The 20,474-nt window shown below is 36.5% G+C and overlaps 1 protein-coding gene across 6 annotated transcripts in view; it reads left to right on the top strand.

The window, feature by feature from the left end:
* The window catches only part of PLEKHA4 (pleckstrin homology domain containing A4), a 2,050,101-nt gene that overhangs the window by 1,489,049 nt on the left and 540,578 nt on the right, over nucleotides 1-20,474 (top strand). For all 6 annotated transcript variants that reach the window (XM_044059475.1, XM_044059472.1, XM_044059474.1 and 3 more), the window contains one exon: nucleotides 2,418-2,498. In XM_044059475.1, the coding sequence (XP_043915410.1) occupies nucleotides 2,418-2,498 (81 nt within the window). The remainder of the gene's footprint in view (nucleotides 1-2,417; nucleotides 2,499-20,474) is intronic.

Here is a 20,474-nt window from a genome sequence, read left to right on the forward strand (position 1 = left end):
GGGGATTTCCTACCATGCAACAGAGGAGTGTATTTTTTACTGCTCACATGCTGATGTGTTTCTTTGTGCTGTATGTTAAACAACATATTAAGGAAATTTCCTAGCATGCAAAAGAGGAGTGTATTTTTTACTGCTAACATGCTGATGTGTTTCTTAGTGCTGTATGTTCAACAACATATTAAGGGAATTTCCTACCATGCAACAGAGGAGTGTATTTTTTTACTGCTAACATGCTGATGTGTTTCTTAGTGCTGTATGTTAAACAACATATTAGGGGAATTTCCTAGCATGCAACAGAGGAGTGTATTTTTTACTGCTAACATGCTGATGTGTTTCTTAGTGCTGTATGTTAAACAACATATTAAGGGAATTTCCTACCATGCAACAGAGGAGTGTATTTTTTTACTGCTAACATGCTGATGTGTTTCTTAGTGCTGTATGTTAAACAACATATTAAGGGAATTTCCTACCATGCAACAGAGGAGTGTATTTTTTACTGCTAACATGCTGATGTGTTTCTTAGTGCTGTATGTTAAACAACATATTAAGGGAATTTCCTAGCATGCAACAGAGGAGTGTATTTTTTTACTGCTAACATGCTGATGTGTTTCTTAGTGCTGTATTTTAAAGAACATGTTAAGGGAATTTCCTACCATGCAACCGAGGAGTGTATTTTTTACTGCTAACATGCTGATGTGTTTCTTAGTGCTGTATGTTAAACAACATGTTAAGGGAATTTCCTAGCATGCAACAGAGGAGTGTATTTTTTTACTGCTAACATGCTGATGTGTTTCTTAGTGCTGTATGTTAAACAACATATTAAGGGAATTTCCTACCATGCAACAGATTAATCTATTTTTTACTGCTAACATGCTGATGTGTTTCTTAGTGCTGTATGTTAAACAACATATTAAGGGAATTTCCTAGCATGCAACAGAGGAGTGTATTTTTTACTGCTAACATGTTGATGTGTTTCTTAGTGCTGTATGTTAAACAACATATTAAGGGAATTTCCTAGCATGCAACAGAGGAGTGTATTTTTTACTGCTAACATGTTGATGTGTTTCTTAGTGCTGTATGTTAAACAACATATTAAGGGAATTTCCTAGCATGCAACAGAGGAGTGTATTTTTTACTGCTAACATGCTGATGTGTTTCTTAGTGCTGTATGTTAAACAACATGTTAAGGGAATTTCCTAGCATGCAACAGAGGAGTGTATTTTTTTACTGCTAACATGCTGATGTGTTTCTTAGTGCTGTATGTTAAACAACACATTAAGGGAATTTCCTACCATGCAGCAGAGGAGTGTATTTTTTTACTGCTAACATGCTGTTGTGTTTCTTAGTGCTGTATGTTAAACAACATATTAAGGAAATTTCCTATCATGCAACAGAGGAGTGTATTTTTTTACTGCTAACATGCTGATGTGTTTCTTAGTGCTGTATGTTAAACAACATATTAAGGGAATTTCCTACCATGCAACAGAGGAGTGTATTTTTTTACTGCTAACATGCTAATGTGTTTCTTAGTGCTGTATGTTAAACAACATATTAAGGGAATTTCCTACCATGCAACAGAGGAGTGTATTTTATACTGCTAACATGCTGATGTGTTTCTTAGTGCTGTATGTTAAACAACATATTAAGGGAATTTCCTACCATGCAACAGAGGAGTGTTTTTTTTTACTGCTAACTTGCTGATGTGTTTCTTAGTGCTGTATGTTAAACAACATATTAGATGGGAAGGGGGTCACTGTTTTGCCAAGTGCAGCACTATTGCATTATACATGGCTACTATCCCAAAGGATAGCCCATTGGGATTAGCGGGTACCCCAATAGTGCTGCTGTGAAGAATCACGTATGGTCGGGGGTAGTCTACATATGTATTCTTTGCATGGAGTACAATGCCTGCATGATGGGGCAAGCACTTTCCTTATTGTGTGCAAATCTTTGTGATTTGCTACTGGCTTTGGTATCTGCATGCCAGCCTTTCTCCATTGCATTTATGAAAAGGGCCCATCAAATTTGATTTAAGTAAAAAATTGGTATAAACTTACTGCTTGCTCTGTGTTCTTGAACATTTTGTATTTTCCATTTTTCAGTTTTCTTTGTCAAAGAGATTTAGATTGCCTTTCAAGTTTTTATTTTGTTTCCCTGTATATAAAATATGTTTCTGAAGGTTATTAATACCTTTGTATAAGTAAAATATATTTATGGCAATTTTCTACTTGAGTTCCACTGAAAATGGACTCAACCTACATGCACATCCCCATTATCAAAGTTACCAAAAGTTACCAAATTGTAAAAGACTACTTAGTGAAACGCTGTATGTGTCTCTTAGCATGAGATGTCTGTTGGCTATTTATGATGGTCTTTGATACTTTTCCCTTCACTCTACCTTCTCTGTTTTCCTTCAGGTCCTTCTAACCAGATTGTGTGGGCAAGATAAATTTCTCCAGAGTTTAACAGCAGAAGCAGCTGAACTCAAAGCAGACAAGGTAAAGGCAACAAATATTCATTGAAAATTGTCAGCTACTGAACTTAAAGGAAAAAAATTGTGCATAGTTATAGCACAATAACCATCTGTTTTATTTCATATTAAGATGCCTCCCCACCATTAGCAAGTGCACCCTTTCTCCTATGATACCATATTAGCATGTTATCTTTGGCTGCAAAAACAAAATATACTGGAAATCTATGATTATTAATTAGTGAAATAACAGAGCAGGATCATAACGTAGAACAGAGAAATGGTGAAATAGAAGTGGAAACAAATGTATGACAGAAAGAGAAAGGAATGTTAAATGTGGCTCCGTCTCTGGTGATACTGAAAATGGGGGCATTTCTGTTACCTGATTACCAACTCACCCAAGCAGGGAGACAATGAATGACAGCATACGTCTGCACAGACCACGTATGGACAAATTTAGGCTGCAAGTGAGACTGTTAGTGTTTCCAGTGCCAAATGTCATGGGCGTCTAACAGGGCTGACAAGAATGCTCCATCATGTTGTCAGTTTCAGGGAAGGGAAGGTTACTGCAGGCAGACTTCATCTTATAAGTCCAAGATTATTAAGGTGCTTGTGAACAAATCCCATACAATAAAGCAAACAAATCCAGACAAATAATGCACAACATGAATAAAGGACAAATAGATGATAATAAAACATTGAACATACTATCAGTGATAGCCATGGTTAGCCATAAACCCACTAATGGTCAGAGATCATATCCCAGTTGTCACCTTTCCCTAACATTTATTTATTTATTTTTATTTTATTTTACATTTGTTGACCAGGCTAGTCTAACTGGATACATGTCCATTTTTAGTAGAGGCCCGGGAAGATAAGCTCCGTGCAAAAAAATAACAAAAAACATTTTTACATACAATTATGTTACAGGTTAATACATAAATTATCATAGAGGTCTAAGTACCTCCCATTTCAAAATTCAGGTACAATACTAAAAATACAGGTCTAATAATATTCTATAGTCTGGGAGATAAGGTCTGGGATAAGAGTAAATAATACATTTATATTTACAAAGAACATTAGAAGTTAACCCAGAAAAAATCAGGGGACAGAAATACAACAAATTCAGAGCTGATTGTAAGTGCAGAGTAGAAGGCAAAGCTCATAGTGAGTGGAAGCTCTGGGGATCTTAACCTCAGAAAAAAGAAATAGTCTGTATTTCCTTAGTTAGTTAGTTTAGTTATTTTAATACTTCCCTCTACCTCACTTTAATATGTATAAAAGTGTGTTGGCACTGCCAGCTGTTGGTTATTTAAGTGCTGACCGTGTAGCATGATGTTGGAGTTGTCAGAAAAAGTGTCATCAGTGAGTAGTCTTATAGCCAACTGAAAAACAAAGGAGTAGATTAAAGTATCAGTAAGTACATAGCTGAAGAAAATGACTCAACTTGTTTCAGTCATTAATTTATCCTTTCATCCAGCCATTCATTTTGTAGACTAATTGCCTTGGTAATGATCATAGTATCAGCAAACTGAACAGGCAGACCTAATGCTGCTATCCCAAGCATCAGTCCCCATGTCATGCTATGGAATTCTTACATGTTTCCAGGCAAGGTGAGAAATGTAATCACTCCAGCATTTTTGACTCTGTTTTGGGGCCTACTCCCCAGTGGATTGTACTCAGTACATCTTCAATAGGATGTACCTAGGAAGCTTTGTCTTCAGGTAGCCATGCCTCCTAATTTGTTTTCTAACAACCTGGGGAGGCAACTGCTGTACTCCTGAAGCCTTCCAGATTACCAAGCTGCTTAGTCTGTCATGGAGAGTCAGCCCAGCTGCCCACTTGAAGGAACCCGATGTGCATAACTTGTATCTATGATGTTACTCTTTCAGGCACAATCTAAAGACTGTAGGTAAGGGTAGGGAGATATAGTGACTAATAAATTGAGAGGTTTGTTCTATGTCTGTTCACTCACTTTACCAGTATAGCTCAGTGCATTGCTTGCAATACCGCCACTGACTTACCTATTCACTAGCCAGTCTAATCTAGACCCTTCTGACTTCAGTCATGATGAAGGTCTCAAGATTCTTAAACTCCCCTGCTTGAGGTAGCTGTTGCCCCTTTGCCTACAAACAGCAAACCACTACTTTCTGGGGGAAGACTGCCTAACCACAAATTGAGAGGTGCTAATATTCGACCTCTATACTTTACAATCAGCAGCAAACTGCTTCATTGCATACCAGAGGTAGCATTCAGTTGAGAACAAGAGGAAAATATAATATGCATACAACCAAGATGCAAATCCCAGATCTCAAGGCTGGGCCCACTTCAGTCCTCTGTTGCAAAAGTTAGATAAGACGCACACATTTCCATATCTGACTTAACATCAAAATGGAGACGCAGTTCTTGCTATGAAAACACAGTGACTGAATGGGGTGTAGTAGCTGCCCAGGATCTTGTAGTTTTATGGCCTCTGTGGTAGTAGCCATATGCCTTATCTAAGGCCACAAAACACATAAAGACCTTACTAGCAGATGCCCATTATGTTCCATTGTCTCTACAAGGGCAAAGAGTTGATCCGTAGTTCCATGGCTTGGCTGGAGAATTGCATTGCTTCTCCTGAAACCAGAAGCCTTACTATCAGATAAAATGTCCTTTCTAGCATCCTGACATAGGCATTCTCAGGATAATGAAGAGAATGATTCCTCTAGGACTGAGATATACCCTCTATTCTCCATTTGTCAAAAATGTGACCACCACTTTAGTTTTCTGATCCAGAGATATTTCCTTGCTTTCCATGAAACACTGAAAATGTATATCACAAGTCACTTATGACTGCACCTTCCTTGACCTAAATACAGGAGCAAGTTTCACTATGTAATTGTACATCCATTTAAAAAAAAACGTGTAAAGCTACCTAGCAGTCCCTTCCAGCACCAGGTATCACAATTAATTCATAAACAGACCACCATGGTTGTCCACCTCCATAAAGAAACTATATAACTAAAAAAGAAACTCCTTAGTGTATTTAGTAAATCCAAACCCCATCTTCTCTGGGATAATATCAAAAACATTACAGAAAAACTGAAGAATACTGTTAGGTCAGCTAAAGAAACTCATGAACTTAGTTGTTCTCTGAAGCCAAAGATAATCATAAGTCCTTCTTCAGTTATGTTAGAAAACTAAAACAACATGCCCTACACTGCTTTGATATAGGACCTACACATAATACCCTACACTGCTCTGATATAGTACCCCACACTGCTCTGATATAGGACCCCACATATAGTACCCTACACTGCTCTGATATAATACCCCAAACAAATAGTATCTTACACTGTTCTGATATAGAAACCCACATATAGTACCCTACACTGAGCTGACATAGGACCCCACACATAGTACCTTACACTGCTCTGATATAGGACCCCACATTTAGTACCCTACACTGCTCTGATATAGGACTCCACATATAGTACCCTACACTGCTCTGATATAGGACCCCACACATAGTACCCTACACTGCTCTGATATAGGACCCCACATATAGTACCCTACACTGCTCTGATATAGGACGCCACATATAGTACCCTACACTGCTCTGATATAGGATCCCACAAATAGTACCCTACACTGCTCTGATATAGTACTCCACACATAGTAACCTTCACTGCTCTGATATAGGACCCCACATATAGTACCCTACACTGCTCTGATATAGAACCCCACATGTAGTACCCTACACTGCTTTGATATAGTACTCTCCACATAGTACCCTACACTGCTCTGATATAGGACCCCACATATAGTATCCTACACTGCTATGATATAGGACCCCCCATATAGTACCCTACACTGCTCTGATATAGGACCACACACATAGTATCCTACACTGCTCTGATATAGGACCCCACATATAGTACCCTACACTGCTCTGATATAGGACCCCACATTTAATACCTTACACTGCTCTGATATAGGACCCCGCATATAGTACCCTACACTGCTCTACTGCTCTACCGCTCTGATATAGGACCCCACATATAGTACCCTACACTGCTCTACTGCTCTACCGCTCTGATATAGGACCCCACATATAGTACCCTACACTGATCTGATATGGTACACCACACATAGTACCCTACACTGCTCTGATATAGTACCCCACACATAGTACCCTACACTGTTCTGATATAGTACACCACACATAGTACCCTACACTGCTCTGATATAGGACCCCACATATAGTACCCTACACTGCTCTGATATAGGACCCCACATTTAATACCTTACACTGCTCTGATATAGGACCCCACATATAGTACCCTACACTGCTCTACTGCTCTACCGCTCTGATATAGGACCCCACATATAGTACCCTACACTGCTCTACTGCTCTACCGCTCTGATATAGGACCCCACATATAGTACCCTACACTGATCTGATATAGTACACCACACATAGTACCCTACACTGCTCTGATATAGTACCCCACACATATTACCCTACACTGCTCTGATATAGTACACCACACATAGTACCCTACACTGCTCTGATATAGGACCTCACATATAGTACCCTACACTGCTCTGATATAGGACCACACATATAGTACCCAACACTGCTCTGATATAGGGCCCCACATATAGTACCCTACACTGCTCTGATATAAGACCCCACATATAGTACCATACATTGCTCTAAACTTATTTATAATGTCACCTTCTATTCTGACCCAGGAAGCATTGGCAAAATCCTTGCAAACAAATGTTCCTATTGAAAGCCTCATAATACCTGAATCCCTTACTCCCCAATTAAGTATAAATATAATTTGCTGAAAGTTCTAACTGAGACCAAAACTACTTCCTGTATGGGAATTGACAATATACCTGGCTGGTCAGTTAGCGGTATTAAATATCAGAAGACAAACTGATAATAAGCATGTCCGAAATGAACACCAAGTAAATACAATGGTTTAAAATACTATGGGATACACAATTTCTAAAATGGGTTATTTCTTTAAATGAAACATCCCGTTAATAGGTTGGTTTTTAACATGTGTTGACTTGGTTTTGGTATTTTAAACCATTGTATTTACCTTGTGTTCATTTCTGATGAAGTTACCGTATTACTGGTGACAAAAAGCATTCAAGTTGATAATAAATCTTTTTACGTTTAAAACTGCGTTCTACCTTGGATTCTAGGACCTGCTTATTATCAGTTTGTCTCCTGTTGTTTTTGTTTTTATCCAGCTTGTTTGTATTTTGTCGATAGCGATATTAAATATGCTCTTGTAGACACAAGTGTTTAACCTAATGTTAGCTGCTGGTTTGGCCCCTGATCAGTAACACTCTGAAGTGATGATGCCCCTCCATAAGGGGGTGCACTGCAATGGTGATGCCCCTCTGTAAGGGTAACTTTACAACTGACCTAGGCAATTACAGATCCATCAGCCTTACAAGCATCATCTGCATGGTCATGGAATGAATTATAATGGACTTTAATTGGGTCTGAATGGAGAGATGATAAGTCAGCAAGCAAAGGAGAGCAGTAGTGTTGAAATTGAATTCATTCTCAAGTCTTGGTGAGTACCTTCATAAGGTGGACCTTGTGTTTCACAAAATCTAACCAAGACGATACTGATATATAGACTGTATTTTATATAGCATATATCATGGACAGAAGGATGTTCAAAAATAAAAAAAAGATAGCTGGGTGCATAAGACCAAGGCTAAAGACTGCCCAAGTCTGATAGGTGCACTGGTGCCAGGACTGGTAAAACTGACAGTGTAGAATCTTCAAGATATGGAAACAATTCCTACAATGGGGCCAGACCCAGGGGAAGGATGCCCTCCATTGTAGAAGGAAGTAGAAGTCCACAAAAATCGATAGGCCAACAAAAGAGCCATAACGATGATAGAGTAGACTACTGAGGATATGAAATAAATTATGTATTGTTACCATTTTGCAAGAAGACCAGAATTTTCAGACAAAAGATATGCAAAAAGATTGAGAGAAATGACAGGAAAGAAAAATACTTGCACAAGAAAAACTGGCAGAAGTTTCAGATAAAAATTTGCATTCATTAATACAACAAATTTATGAAAAGCATTATACAGACTAAGAACCATTGGGCTGTTTGGAAAAATAAGCAAATAAGGAAGGACAAAAATATAAAGAACAAAACCTAGAGGTTTTTGAAAGGTATAAAAAAGAAATATGGACACAGGAGAGAAAGAGAGACCTGATATGGTGCAATATTTAAGCAAAGCCAAAGTAATCAATGCAAAAAAGCAGCCCCAAAGATATTCAAAGAGAAATACAGGCAAAGGCAGACAGATATGGAAACTTTCACAATACAAAAAATAAGATCAGAAAGAGGGAATGTAGAACAGAAGATTAGTAAAGTAGAAGTTAAAAAAATAGAAGTTGAAGTTATGGAACACCTCGAAGTGAAGGTTATAGTGTAGAAAGTATGATGGAACAACAACTCCCCCAAGTAGGAAGAAACAGGAGGAACAAAATACAGAAAAAAGAAGAAATATGGACATGGGAAAGAGAAAGAGATTTAATATGATGCGATCTTTATGCAAAGGAGAAAGAAAAACTAATCAATATCAAAGATATTTGAAGAGAAATACAGGCAAACGTATCCGGATATGAAAAATTTTACAATTCAAAAAAATAAGAAAACAAAGAGGAAAAGTAGAAATGAGGATTATTAATGGAGAAGTTCAAGAAATAGAAAGTGAGTTTATGGATTACCTGCAAAATGAAGGATTTAGTGTAGAAAATCTAACTTTGATTTCATCACATCAGGATAGGGTAATGGATTCCGAAATTAAGGAGAAATGAGTAGAGCAGGAAACATCTGATCCGTTGCCATATGAAGATACTTTAGAGCCTTCTATAGGAAGCAAAAGTTCAGTTGGACTTGCACAGCAAGGGAAGGAACAGGAAACTGTGTCATCTCTAGCACAGTTAATGTTGTGGAGTGATAGGCCAGTGAGTTCCCATATGAAAGAGCAATGGATGACACAGGTTGAAACTGAAGAGAATGTGGCACTGGAAGATGCAATAGAACTTTCTATAGAACACCCGCAGGAAATGGAGAACAAAGAATGTGCCCTTAGATTAGAAGAAAATGATCTAAGAGAAGAGTTGCTTGATTTAATAGAGATGGACAGACATATTAAAATTGCTGAAAGAAATAGACTACAGAAAGTCAATAAAACCCAAAAGTTAGAAGTTTGGTAAAACAAATGAACACAGTAATTAGGACTTTCCATGGAGATTCATGCGATGTAACAGAAGTAAATTGGATATATTAGTGTGTGGCTAAATTATTAACAGTCACCACAAAAACACAGGTCAGTAAGGGGAGAAATCAAATGTGATCTTGAAAGTATAGAATAGAGAAAACTATGAAGCAACTAAGACAAGAGGTGTCACTGTTAGAAGAGTATAGAAGAGGGAACAGATACAAATACTCAGAAAGATAGATGTGATAAAAGCAATGTGCACTATCAGAACAGATCAGGATCTATCATCTACTATCACAAATAATAAACTAAACATATCAGCACAGGCAGAAAACCTAGAAGATATTCAGATAAATATAAAGGAAAAGTACAAAATAAGCAATTTACTGATGACCCAAATAGTTTTTAGAGAATTGAGAAACAAGGCAAAAAGAATTGAAACACCACTAAAAAAAAGAAATTGATACATTTTGGAGAAATATCTCTGAAGAACTTGTGGAACATAACAAAGATGTTAACTGGATAGAAGAAGTAAAAGAAAGAATAAGAAATTCAAATGTACAGGATATAAAATGGGATGAGTAGTAGCCAAAGAGATTGAAACAAAGTTAAGAAAAGCTCCTAAATGGAAAACCCCAGGCCCAGAGCAGTACCTAACTTCTGGCTGAAAGTGTTAACAGCCCCGAATGGACACCAACCTGGTTGACAATGGGAAAAACAATGCTACTACTTAAGAGCGAATCTACAAGTTATTCTATAAACTATAGACCAATAACTTGCCTTACAATGGCATATCAACTGTACACTGGAAATGATGGTGACAGACTTTATAGTCACCTAGAAGAAAACTCAATCACGGCAGTAGAACAAAAAGGTAATAAAAGAAAGTCATATGGAACAAGGGATCGTTTGTTGTTAAATAAAGTCATAATAGAGAACTGTAAAAGGGGAAGAATCTAAATATGGCATGGATAGACTACAAAAAAGCATTTGACAGTATCCCACATTCATGGATAAAAGAGTGCTTAAAAATGTATGATACACCCAGCACTGACCGACTAAATTACAGTGATTATGAAACAGTGGCAAACCACTTTGCAGTTAAGCCATGATGAAGGACAAATTATTATTCCAGTGATAAAAATTCAAAGAGGAATATTCCAAGGTGACTGTTTGTCACCGCTGCTTTTTTTGTCTTGCCCTTAACTCAATAAGCTGTCTACTTAACAGATTAGGCCACGGCTATAATTTGGCTCCCAGAAAACAGCAAAGTATAAAGACTTCTCATCTTCTATTTGTGGGTGATTTAAAACTGTATAGTTCATCAGATGAAGAACTGAAAACACAACTGCAAGTGGTCAAAACCTTTCAGATGATGTAAGAATGTCATTTGGTCTTGATAAATGTTGAAAAGCAACCTTTAAAGCAAGGAAAGCTGCAGCACCAAGAAAACATCAGTCTGGGACAGGAATGTGATATAAAAAAACTTGAGCAAAAGGGAGTGTATAAATATTTCGGAAATGATGAAGGATCAACAATAAAACATGAATAAATGTGAATAAAACTTGGTAAGGATTACTTTAGAAGACTAAAATTAATACTGAAAACAGCATTGACATCTAGGAACAAAGTCCAAGCTGTAAACCAATTTACACTTCCTGTCCTAACTTACAGTTTTGGAGTGAAGGACTGGCTCCAAAAGGGTGTTGGAATGTTTGAACAAGAAAACAAAAAGGATGCTTCATGCTCATCAAATGATTTATAAAAATCAGTATATACCAAAGTTTTGAAACATGAGGATAATCAGTCTAAAATTACTTTCCTGCTTAGGCATCAAGCAGGAATGGAAATCAAACCAGAAGTAGATAAAAATCAGGCAGCAACTGAATGTGCCAAAAAAAAAGAATATAAGGTGAAGGATCCAGATGAGAAGGCAAGAAATGTGGAAAATGCATAAATATAGTTCCAGGTATAGAAAAGTCTTGGAACAATGTCATGTTGATCAGGATCGAATGCAGGAATGGTTAAGGAGAGGTGAATTTAAACCAAAAGATGAAAGGCTAATATTGGTGCCCAGGACAGTGGACTACATACACATTGGTTTACAAAGCCCATTGAACATGTGGGTGAAACAGACAAATGTAGGTTTTGTAAAACAGAACTGGAAACAGTTGGACATCTTGTTGCTGGTTCTGACATACGAATGGCAGAAGGACTGTGTACTGAAAGGCATAATATTGTGGCAAAACTGTTGCACTGGGGATTGTGCGAACATTATAACACTGAAGTGGTTGAAAAACACTGGAAACATAAGTCACAAAGCATTATAGAAAATTATGAGGTTTCTATCACATGGGATCACCCATTACCACAGTTCAAAAATAGATGTGAGAAAACCAGATATAGTAGTCCATGAAAAGAAGACAAAAGTAGCATTGATCATTGAAATTGCTACATCCAGTGACTACAGTGTCTTACATACAGAAAGACACAAAGTCATAAAATACCAGGAGTTGCAGGCAGAAGTGAGGGCAATGTGAAAGGATACCCAGACAATTCCAATAGTAGTAGGAGCAATGGGTTTTATAAAAAATAAATTACAGTCATACATAGATCTATTACCGATATATGTAACTCCATATGAATTGCAGGAGTCATTACTGGGCACATTGTGGGTGCTGTATAGAGCACTTCTGGCTAACAACAAAGATTGAAACAATACTAATTTCATGAACTTTAATCATACTTTGACTTAGGAATGGGGCCAATTCCTGTCATGGTATTAGAAACCCAAGAGACTTGGAGAAATTAAAAAAGGCAGAGATCTTATGAACTGCGACATCAGGAATCTTATTAGACTTGACCCCCCAACAGTTTGGGTTTGTGAAGGGTATATCCTGTCTGTTTAATCTGGTGAAGTTCTACAAAATGGTTATGGAGGCTGCAGATGGTGGACGTGCAGTGTAAACAACATATCTTGACCTGGCCAAGGACTTCAAAACCACCCCCATGCTGTCATCATACAAAAGCTAAATACTTTAAAAACTGTCCCATTGTGTTAAGAGGTATAGCAAACTGGTTGAAAGACAGAACTCATAGAGTGCAAGTTGCAGGTGCTTTATCAGAAAGTATGAAAGTGACCAGTGATGTCCACCAGAGCTCAGTGGTGGGACCTCTCCTTTTTGGTATTTACTTCTCAGACCTCCAAGAAGAGAGCAAAGACTTCTGGCTAACCATAACAATTCTGGTTGTTAAGTCACCCTATGATATTCAAACCCTCCAAAATGAAAATATGCTCAAACTAAATTCTAAAAAGTGTACATGCATCATTTTTGGTAGACAACTGCTCCTCTCATCATACTATATGGACAGCACACCTCTACCAAATGAAAATTAGGTCAGGGATCTAGGTACTTGGATTGGTATCTCCCTCTCTTCTGACTAACATGTGACAGTGGTTGTTAGGAAAGCCTATAATAATTTTCAAAAAGTATCAAAAGGTCTCTCATGCTCATCTCTGACTAAGCCTATTACTGAGTACAGCATCACCTTTAGGATGTATCTCACTAAACATATAAAACAATTAGAAAGACCTCAGAGCTTCCAAACCAAAAAAATCACAGCCTAAAGTCTCTAAGCTACTAAGACAGACTCAAAACTCAGTCCCTTTACTCAGTATCTTATAGACTTTTTAAGTGGGATCTCTGTCTCACGTAATGTTCCATTATAGATGTGATCGACCTGGACCACCAGTTTCTCCATGAGTCCAATATCCATACCAATACCAGAACCAAAATCTTAGGGACATTAATATCCAGCAACAGATTAAACACGATGGAGGGTCAGATTTCTAACTCAGTGCCATCCATATCAATGAAATAAACTTTTCGTATACATTAAGCACTGCAATTCACTATTTTTTCATTAAACAGAAACTAGATGACCGGATGGGTATCTGTAAATTGATTTCATGATTGACTGGTCTGGCCCTCTTAGAGAAGGAGATGCAGCCTGAGGATAGGTACTGGTTAGGTGTAAGTCGTCATAAGAATCAGTGGCCATGGAATATCTGTGAATCTGTGGATCTATAACACCTGAACAATATCCAGAGCCTTCTGCATTTCTATCCAGATCTCATCCAATTTCATATCCTTGCTGTTCCAGAACTGTTTTATCACAACAATGAACTAATTTATAGAAATGGACAGAAATCTCATCAGTTGCTCCTGACACCTTAAAATACGTCTTCCATTTCTCTATGTTGTCCCCAGTCAAGTTCAATATTTCTTCACCTTTGATGAGAACAACTTGAGCAATGCCCCATCCCTAAATCCCAGTGAGGTTTTCCAGAACCTCAGTGATGCCATCTGAAAGTTATTTTTCTATAGGCTAATCAAATACACATACACACACACACACACACACACACACACACACACACACACACACACACACACACACACACACACACACACACACACACACACACACACACACACACACACACACACACACACACACACACACACACACACACACACACACTCTCTTTCTTTCTCTCTCTCTCTATCTGTCTTTGTTTACTAGCATTGCATTGAAGGCCTCTTGCTTTATCTTGATAGCTTCCCTCTGATGTCTGTGGATGATACCTAAGATTACTATCATGACAGTCATTGACCATATTTCATCCAAAAGTCCTTGCAGCTATTCCAGCTACTGAGGTTTTGAACTGAGTCCCTTCTTCAGACTGCACATAACTCACTTCCTCATTGTAGAGAAAAAGCTCTTTTGAGGTTGTATTTGAAGTTACCTCTCACAGAAGTCTCTGTGATGCAGTCTCAGGATGCGCTTGGTCCTCGTTTTGGTTTACCTTGCCTTTCCAGCTGCTGCTGCTGCCTGGTTATCTGAATAAATGCACCACCAAGTCGTGATTTGTTGGCAGTTCAGTACTTTCCTTGAGCCATCTGTCCAAAACATGTGGCACTGGGCCTGATGCCATGACTACAAAGTTAGTCATTGACCTTTTGCAAAAGTTTTTTTGGTGACAGTATACACTTTTGAGGAAGTGGTACTTTGGTAACAGTATACACTTTTGAGGATTTTGGATAATCCTTGACTAGCATACAAGTCCTCTCCAAGTATCCCCATAATAGCCCCCACAACTAGTGAGGTTTCTCAGTTAAATCACACAGTGAGCAGGTGGTACTTTAATGAGCACCTGAGACATAGTCTGTATGAATGATGAATTCCCTAAATAGTTGATGGGCACATATGCACAAAAACAGACACAATTTTCCATTCTGCAACTTGTAATTGCAGTGAAACAAGTCTCTCATCTAATGGAAACAATTTCAGCTGTACAGCCCAGAGCTGGGGCCTTTACTCCCTCTTTGTGTCATTTCTGAGGGTCACATATAGGAAGGAAGAAGTGGGAAGGACAAACTCCAAGTTAGGAAGAACAGATCCAGAATCTGGACCATTTGTAAAGGTAAGGCCAATTGTATCTTGTAAAGGTAATGTTCTTTTCAGTCTTCCATGTGAGCTCCAGCTCCATCACAGAGATGAAATGACATTATGTATCCCAAGAGCTAATTTCCATTTCAAAGTCTAGTCCATCCTTGTGTCTGTTACTCCCACCTGCCATTCATTTGGCATCACATCTAAACTGCATCTTTTGCCCTGCAGGTAGTGAGCCCATATGACCAGGCTGCATAGGTTACCAAACCACCAGAAGCCATTGATTACAAGTTCCTAAACTAACTTTAAAAGAGAGTTGCTGTATTCCTGTTCTATGTGAGGACATCTAATTCTGTACCTTCTGAAAAATTAATTATCAAGGTACTGCTTACTGTGATGGATCCGAAGTCTTTTTAAGACACAAAGGTCTTGCTGGCTGGATTCTGCTGAAATCAAAGTCTAGTTATAATTGCATTCACAGTCTGTTGCCCTCAGAAACTTGCAGAATATACACTGATGCAGCACCAAACTCTGTCACTTTAAAAACAGTATTTAATAAATAACTTTTTTAACAAACTACACATACTGCTGTTGCAGCTTTAGTTACACTGTACCACTTTACTTCTCGATCAGCATAGACAATAACTTTCCTGTACAAAATACCTCTCCTAACAATTTCATTTGCTATAGTCTTTTTATAGTGGTTTTACATCCTGTTTTTCTCCTTGGTATTGTATTTTGGTCTTTGTATGAAAACATCGGTTTGCTGGTGTTTGCAGAAAAATATGTTTTCATCCTGTAGAAAAATAATGCTAGTATTGTCTTTTAAGGAACCATCTTGTGCAAATGCTGACTTACAGTGACATATGATAGAAACACATACAGATTGTTTTCCTGTTGTCCATTCTTTAAGGAAGCAGGTTAGCGTTCTTACTGACAATGTGAAATGCATGCATCCTTTTTTTTTTTTTACATTTTTACTAAGTCTGTAAGAGGTCAGCTTTCTTGCTGACAGTATGAAATGCATGCATGCTAGCTAATTTTGTAGGAAAACATGTCCATTAAGCAAATTCCTTATTTTCCAAGCCACAATCATTTAGTATGGATGCTAATCACATATTGCTAAACTTTATTTCTATATATAGGCAAGCTTTATTTTATACCTTATTTATGTTGCATATTTGTATTTTCAACCTAATACCTTGTTGAGTATACTCTAACAATTCCCTCTTTTTATTTTAAAAAATACTCAAAACACTTTATACTGATATGTATTTTTGATCAGATTATATAGAAACCACATTAGGAAACAAAACCTTTAGTCTTCTTTTGATACAACAAGTCAAAATGCAATTTTACATAGTTAATACAATGATATCAAGTATTACTATAAAACTCAATGTATTTAACAACTTTTTCTTTTGAAGACCATTTTGTGAAAATATTTCACCAGTTATGGGCTGTATCTGCTTTAGTTTTAACTTGATTAATTTGTTCTTTTGCAATCACAGAACCCAATTTATGACTTAGAACTTTTTTATTAACTCTTTGCAACTGTTAAATTAACTGTTTACTTTTATTAATAATTTTATACCAAAAGATTATAAATGGACTAATATCTATAAGAGACAAAAACTATGTGCTACTGCAAGCATTTATACACTGCTGAAAATATATAGTTTCAATGTAATTTTAACCATAACATTGTGGTCATATTTTTCAACTGCCCATTAACACCTTGGTTGACAGTGAAGTGAACATATTAAACACCTTGGTAAAGTACTGAACTGGACTTAGATAATAAATATTTGAATGTAATTATTTCAGTATATTTAATACTTGAGGATTTAAAAAAAATGATTTACACACTAAATAATGCTATGTACATATTAGTCCATTAGCTGTAAGAGTACAATATTTTAATACAATTTTTGTCTAACTGGGGTAACCCATACTGGTACTGATAAAATGGTGGTCCAAAAAACAGTGATAAAATTACAACTAGTGGTACAATTACAACTAGAAAAATTACTTTTGAATGTGTTACTTTACAGTGTGTCCTATACAGTATATGTCTACACAGACTGTTTGCTACTCATGCATTTCAATCTAGTAGGTACCCTAGACCCATTTTTTTAATTTAATTTGTACTGAATTCTTCTGTATTTGTACAAACAAAGACTGTAAAGTGCATTTAGTCTAATCTTACAGATTTAGTAACATTAACATCAAGCAAAATATTGGAAAATGTTTATTCCTCTTTAGAAGTATCTAGTGGAATTGACACCAGAGGCAACTACATACCCAACAATTAGAAATGTTCATGCTTTTGCATACCAACATTGTCTTGCCAAAAACATATTAAAAATAGTGACCAGTATTGCTCATTTTTTACATATCTTTATTTTCTCTTGTGTAGCTTTAATAAAGCAAGTTTAAGCCATCTCTTGTATAGCTTTACAGTTTAACAGGTTATAAATACAATGTAATACTAAACAATACAATAATAACTAGCATAATAGCTATTAGCAACTTGTAAAATATTTTATTCTGTCAAGTTTAATCTGTTTACCAGTATTTCTAATGCATTAATAACTGTTTCCCCTCCCCCCAAAAGAGTATTGTCAAGAAGGAATGAGATATTATTTCTTCCTGTAGCTTTATTTTAGATCCTTTTGCAATACTGCTCACACAATGTAACACTGAGAAGGTAACCCTCCCTCTGTAGTATTGCAGAATTGTTTATTTGCTTTATGCTGTGAGTATAGAATGCATGTCAGCCCAACACTTGGTTATACATTTGCATTATTATGTTACTAACAAACTATGGAACTTTGTCTGATTTGATAATTTTTTGTCTGTTTTCAATGACAGAATATATATTTTCTGTTGCCTTTGCTGTCTACTACTACTTGTAGTTATTTGCACCCTCTTGTATACTTTATTTTAACTGTGTGTATACTATAGCCCATCTGCTGGCTGTACTTGATGTAACTTTAACATTTACCTGCAAACAGATTATCAGTGACATGTATGCACAATTGTGATGTTTTATTACAATTACCAAATAGTGTTGCATGTAAACATTTAACAATTATGTTTGAATAACAGTAATTATTTAGAAAAAACTCAAGCCACTTGTCTGGCAATCAGTCTTGTTTTTTACCTTATCTGCTCAATATTTCCTGTAACTATGTATCCAGTCTGGGAAGGTCTGAGTTCACATTTTAAACTATGTAGACCATAATTAAGCCCTTTTAGCATTTTCCTTTAATCGTTTGTTAATACACTTGCAGCTTGATATTAGAATGCAGTTATAAAACAGTATTATATTTGTGATTTTCATAACTATGCATTTATACTACATAACTAGACATTACTTTACAATTAGCTTACATATTTTTGTAACTTGGATTTCAGTATTTTTTATTTATTTAACTGCCCTGCCATTCATTTTACAAAGACTGCTTGACTAATGCCATCTGTTATTTTATTTATTTTTAAAATTGTCTATTAGAGTTTTTACTGTTTGGTGTGGTGTTACTATACAATTATAAAAACATTGTAATGTAAAAAATAAAATAGATATTGGTTTAACTAGCACATGTTTATAGTTACATTATTTATATTTGCTGTTGTCTGTCTTTTCTCTTGTGCATTTTAACAGATGTACTTTATATGAAAAGAAAATACATACATGTCAAGCTTGTGACTTCAGTATGAAAAGAAAATACATACATGTCAGTCTTGTGACTTCAGATTTTTACTGTTATGCTCTAGATCTGTTTTGTTTACCTTTTGACTATGCTATGAGAATGGCAGTCATATGCTCTACTTTACTGTAGCACTGATAAATGTCTTGCTTTAAATAAATGAAAGTTGTAAAACATTTGAGAATGATTTTTCCATACATCAGATCCTAACATGTATGCTTAACCATTTTCAAAACACAAATATATTATAAAATATATCTCTTTTTTACAGCTCAGCTGTAGTTCCCTGCTCTTTTGCAATGTTTTCTTAAGCTCAGCTGTTGCATGCAGGAAATCATTCTCTGTCATTTCAGCTAATTTATTTTCTTTATCTTATAACTGCTGTTCAAGAGTTTCCTGTAATGTCGCATGGTCTTTCTGACATTTTTCAGTAACCTGTTCTGCTGAATCTACAACTCCTATGCAGTTTTAAAAAATGTTTGTATAACTTGTCTAAACTTCCTGAACTCATTGTGTCTGTCTTTTAGAAGTTTATTAAATTCTTTTGTAACAAGGTATACCGGAGGTTCTGTCAGCAACTGATTTGACTGTTGGTATAACTCTGAAATAAACCTTATACACGTGGTGACAGGACATAACTGTTCAACATCTGAATATAATGTAAGCATATTAACTTTTTCTGGTTCTTCACCATAAAAAAATTGTCTGTACAGTCTAACCTTTCAATAATGGCATGCACTTTATTTTTATGACATTGTACACAGAAAGCAGTTTCATATGATTTACACAATAAACATTTGTCATACCTCACATGGTTTTCTTTGAGATACCAGTCAAATATTGTAATACATTTGCATAATGCCTTACTATCAACTTGTCCTAATAAGGTTTTACATTTACTAATGTGCTGTGTATACCAACATTGCAGTTTACTTCTTATTTTATCTGGTTGTTCTGCTACATTAAGAGTAAAGTTTGGCTTACACCTGCTTGAATTCTGTCTAATAGCATCCATACTAAAACTGTGACACAGAAAAAGGTCTTACCACATAGCAAGAAAACAGGTGATCAGGCTGTTGTTGCAGATGGCTGGAAATTTTTCGGAGTCACTTGAGAAGCTGGTGAAATACAGCAGGCAGAGAGATGCTGTAAAAAGTTGGCGTTCACCTTTCTTGGAGAATTTATGGCACTGTGACTTTCCTGCACTGCAGGCTGAAAATGGATTAAGGCGTCTGAGAAACTATACTGCTGCAAGCTGCATAAACTGGAGTACTTCTGTTTAGGATTTACACATATGTACAAATGTTAGTTACTGCAGTTTGACTGAAATGACCCTCTGCAGGCATCACCACTGCCTCTGTTTTTGAATGCTGGCTAGGCTCACCATTGAAAAATGAATAATCATAGTGCTGCTTACTGTGATGGATCCGAAGTCTTCTTAAGACACTAAGGTCTTGCTGGCTGGATTTTGTTGAAATCATAGTCTAGTTATAATTGCATTCACAGTCTGTTGCCCACAGAAACTTGCAGAATATACACTGATGCAGCACCAAACTCTGTCACTTTAAAAT

The sequence above is a fragment of the Protopterus annectens genome, chromosome 17.part0 (assembly GCF_019279795.1).
Source record: "Protopterus annectens isolate FY-2018-M chromosome 17.part0, PAN1.0, whole genome shotgun sequence".
NCBI classification, from domain to species: domain Eukaryota; kingdom Metazoa; phylum Chordata; order Ceratodontiformes; family Protopteridae; genus Protopterus; species Protopterus annectens.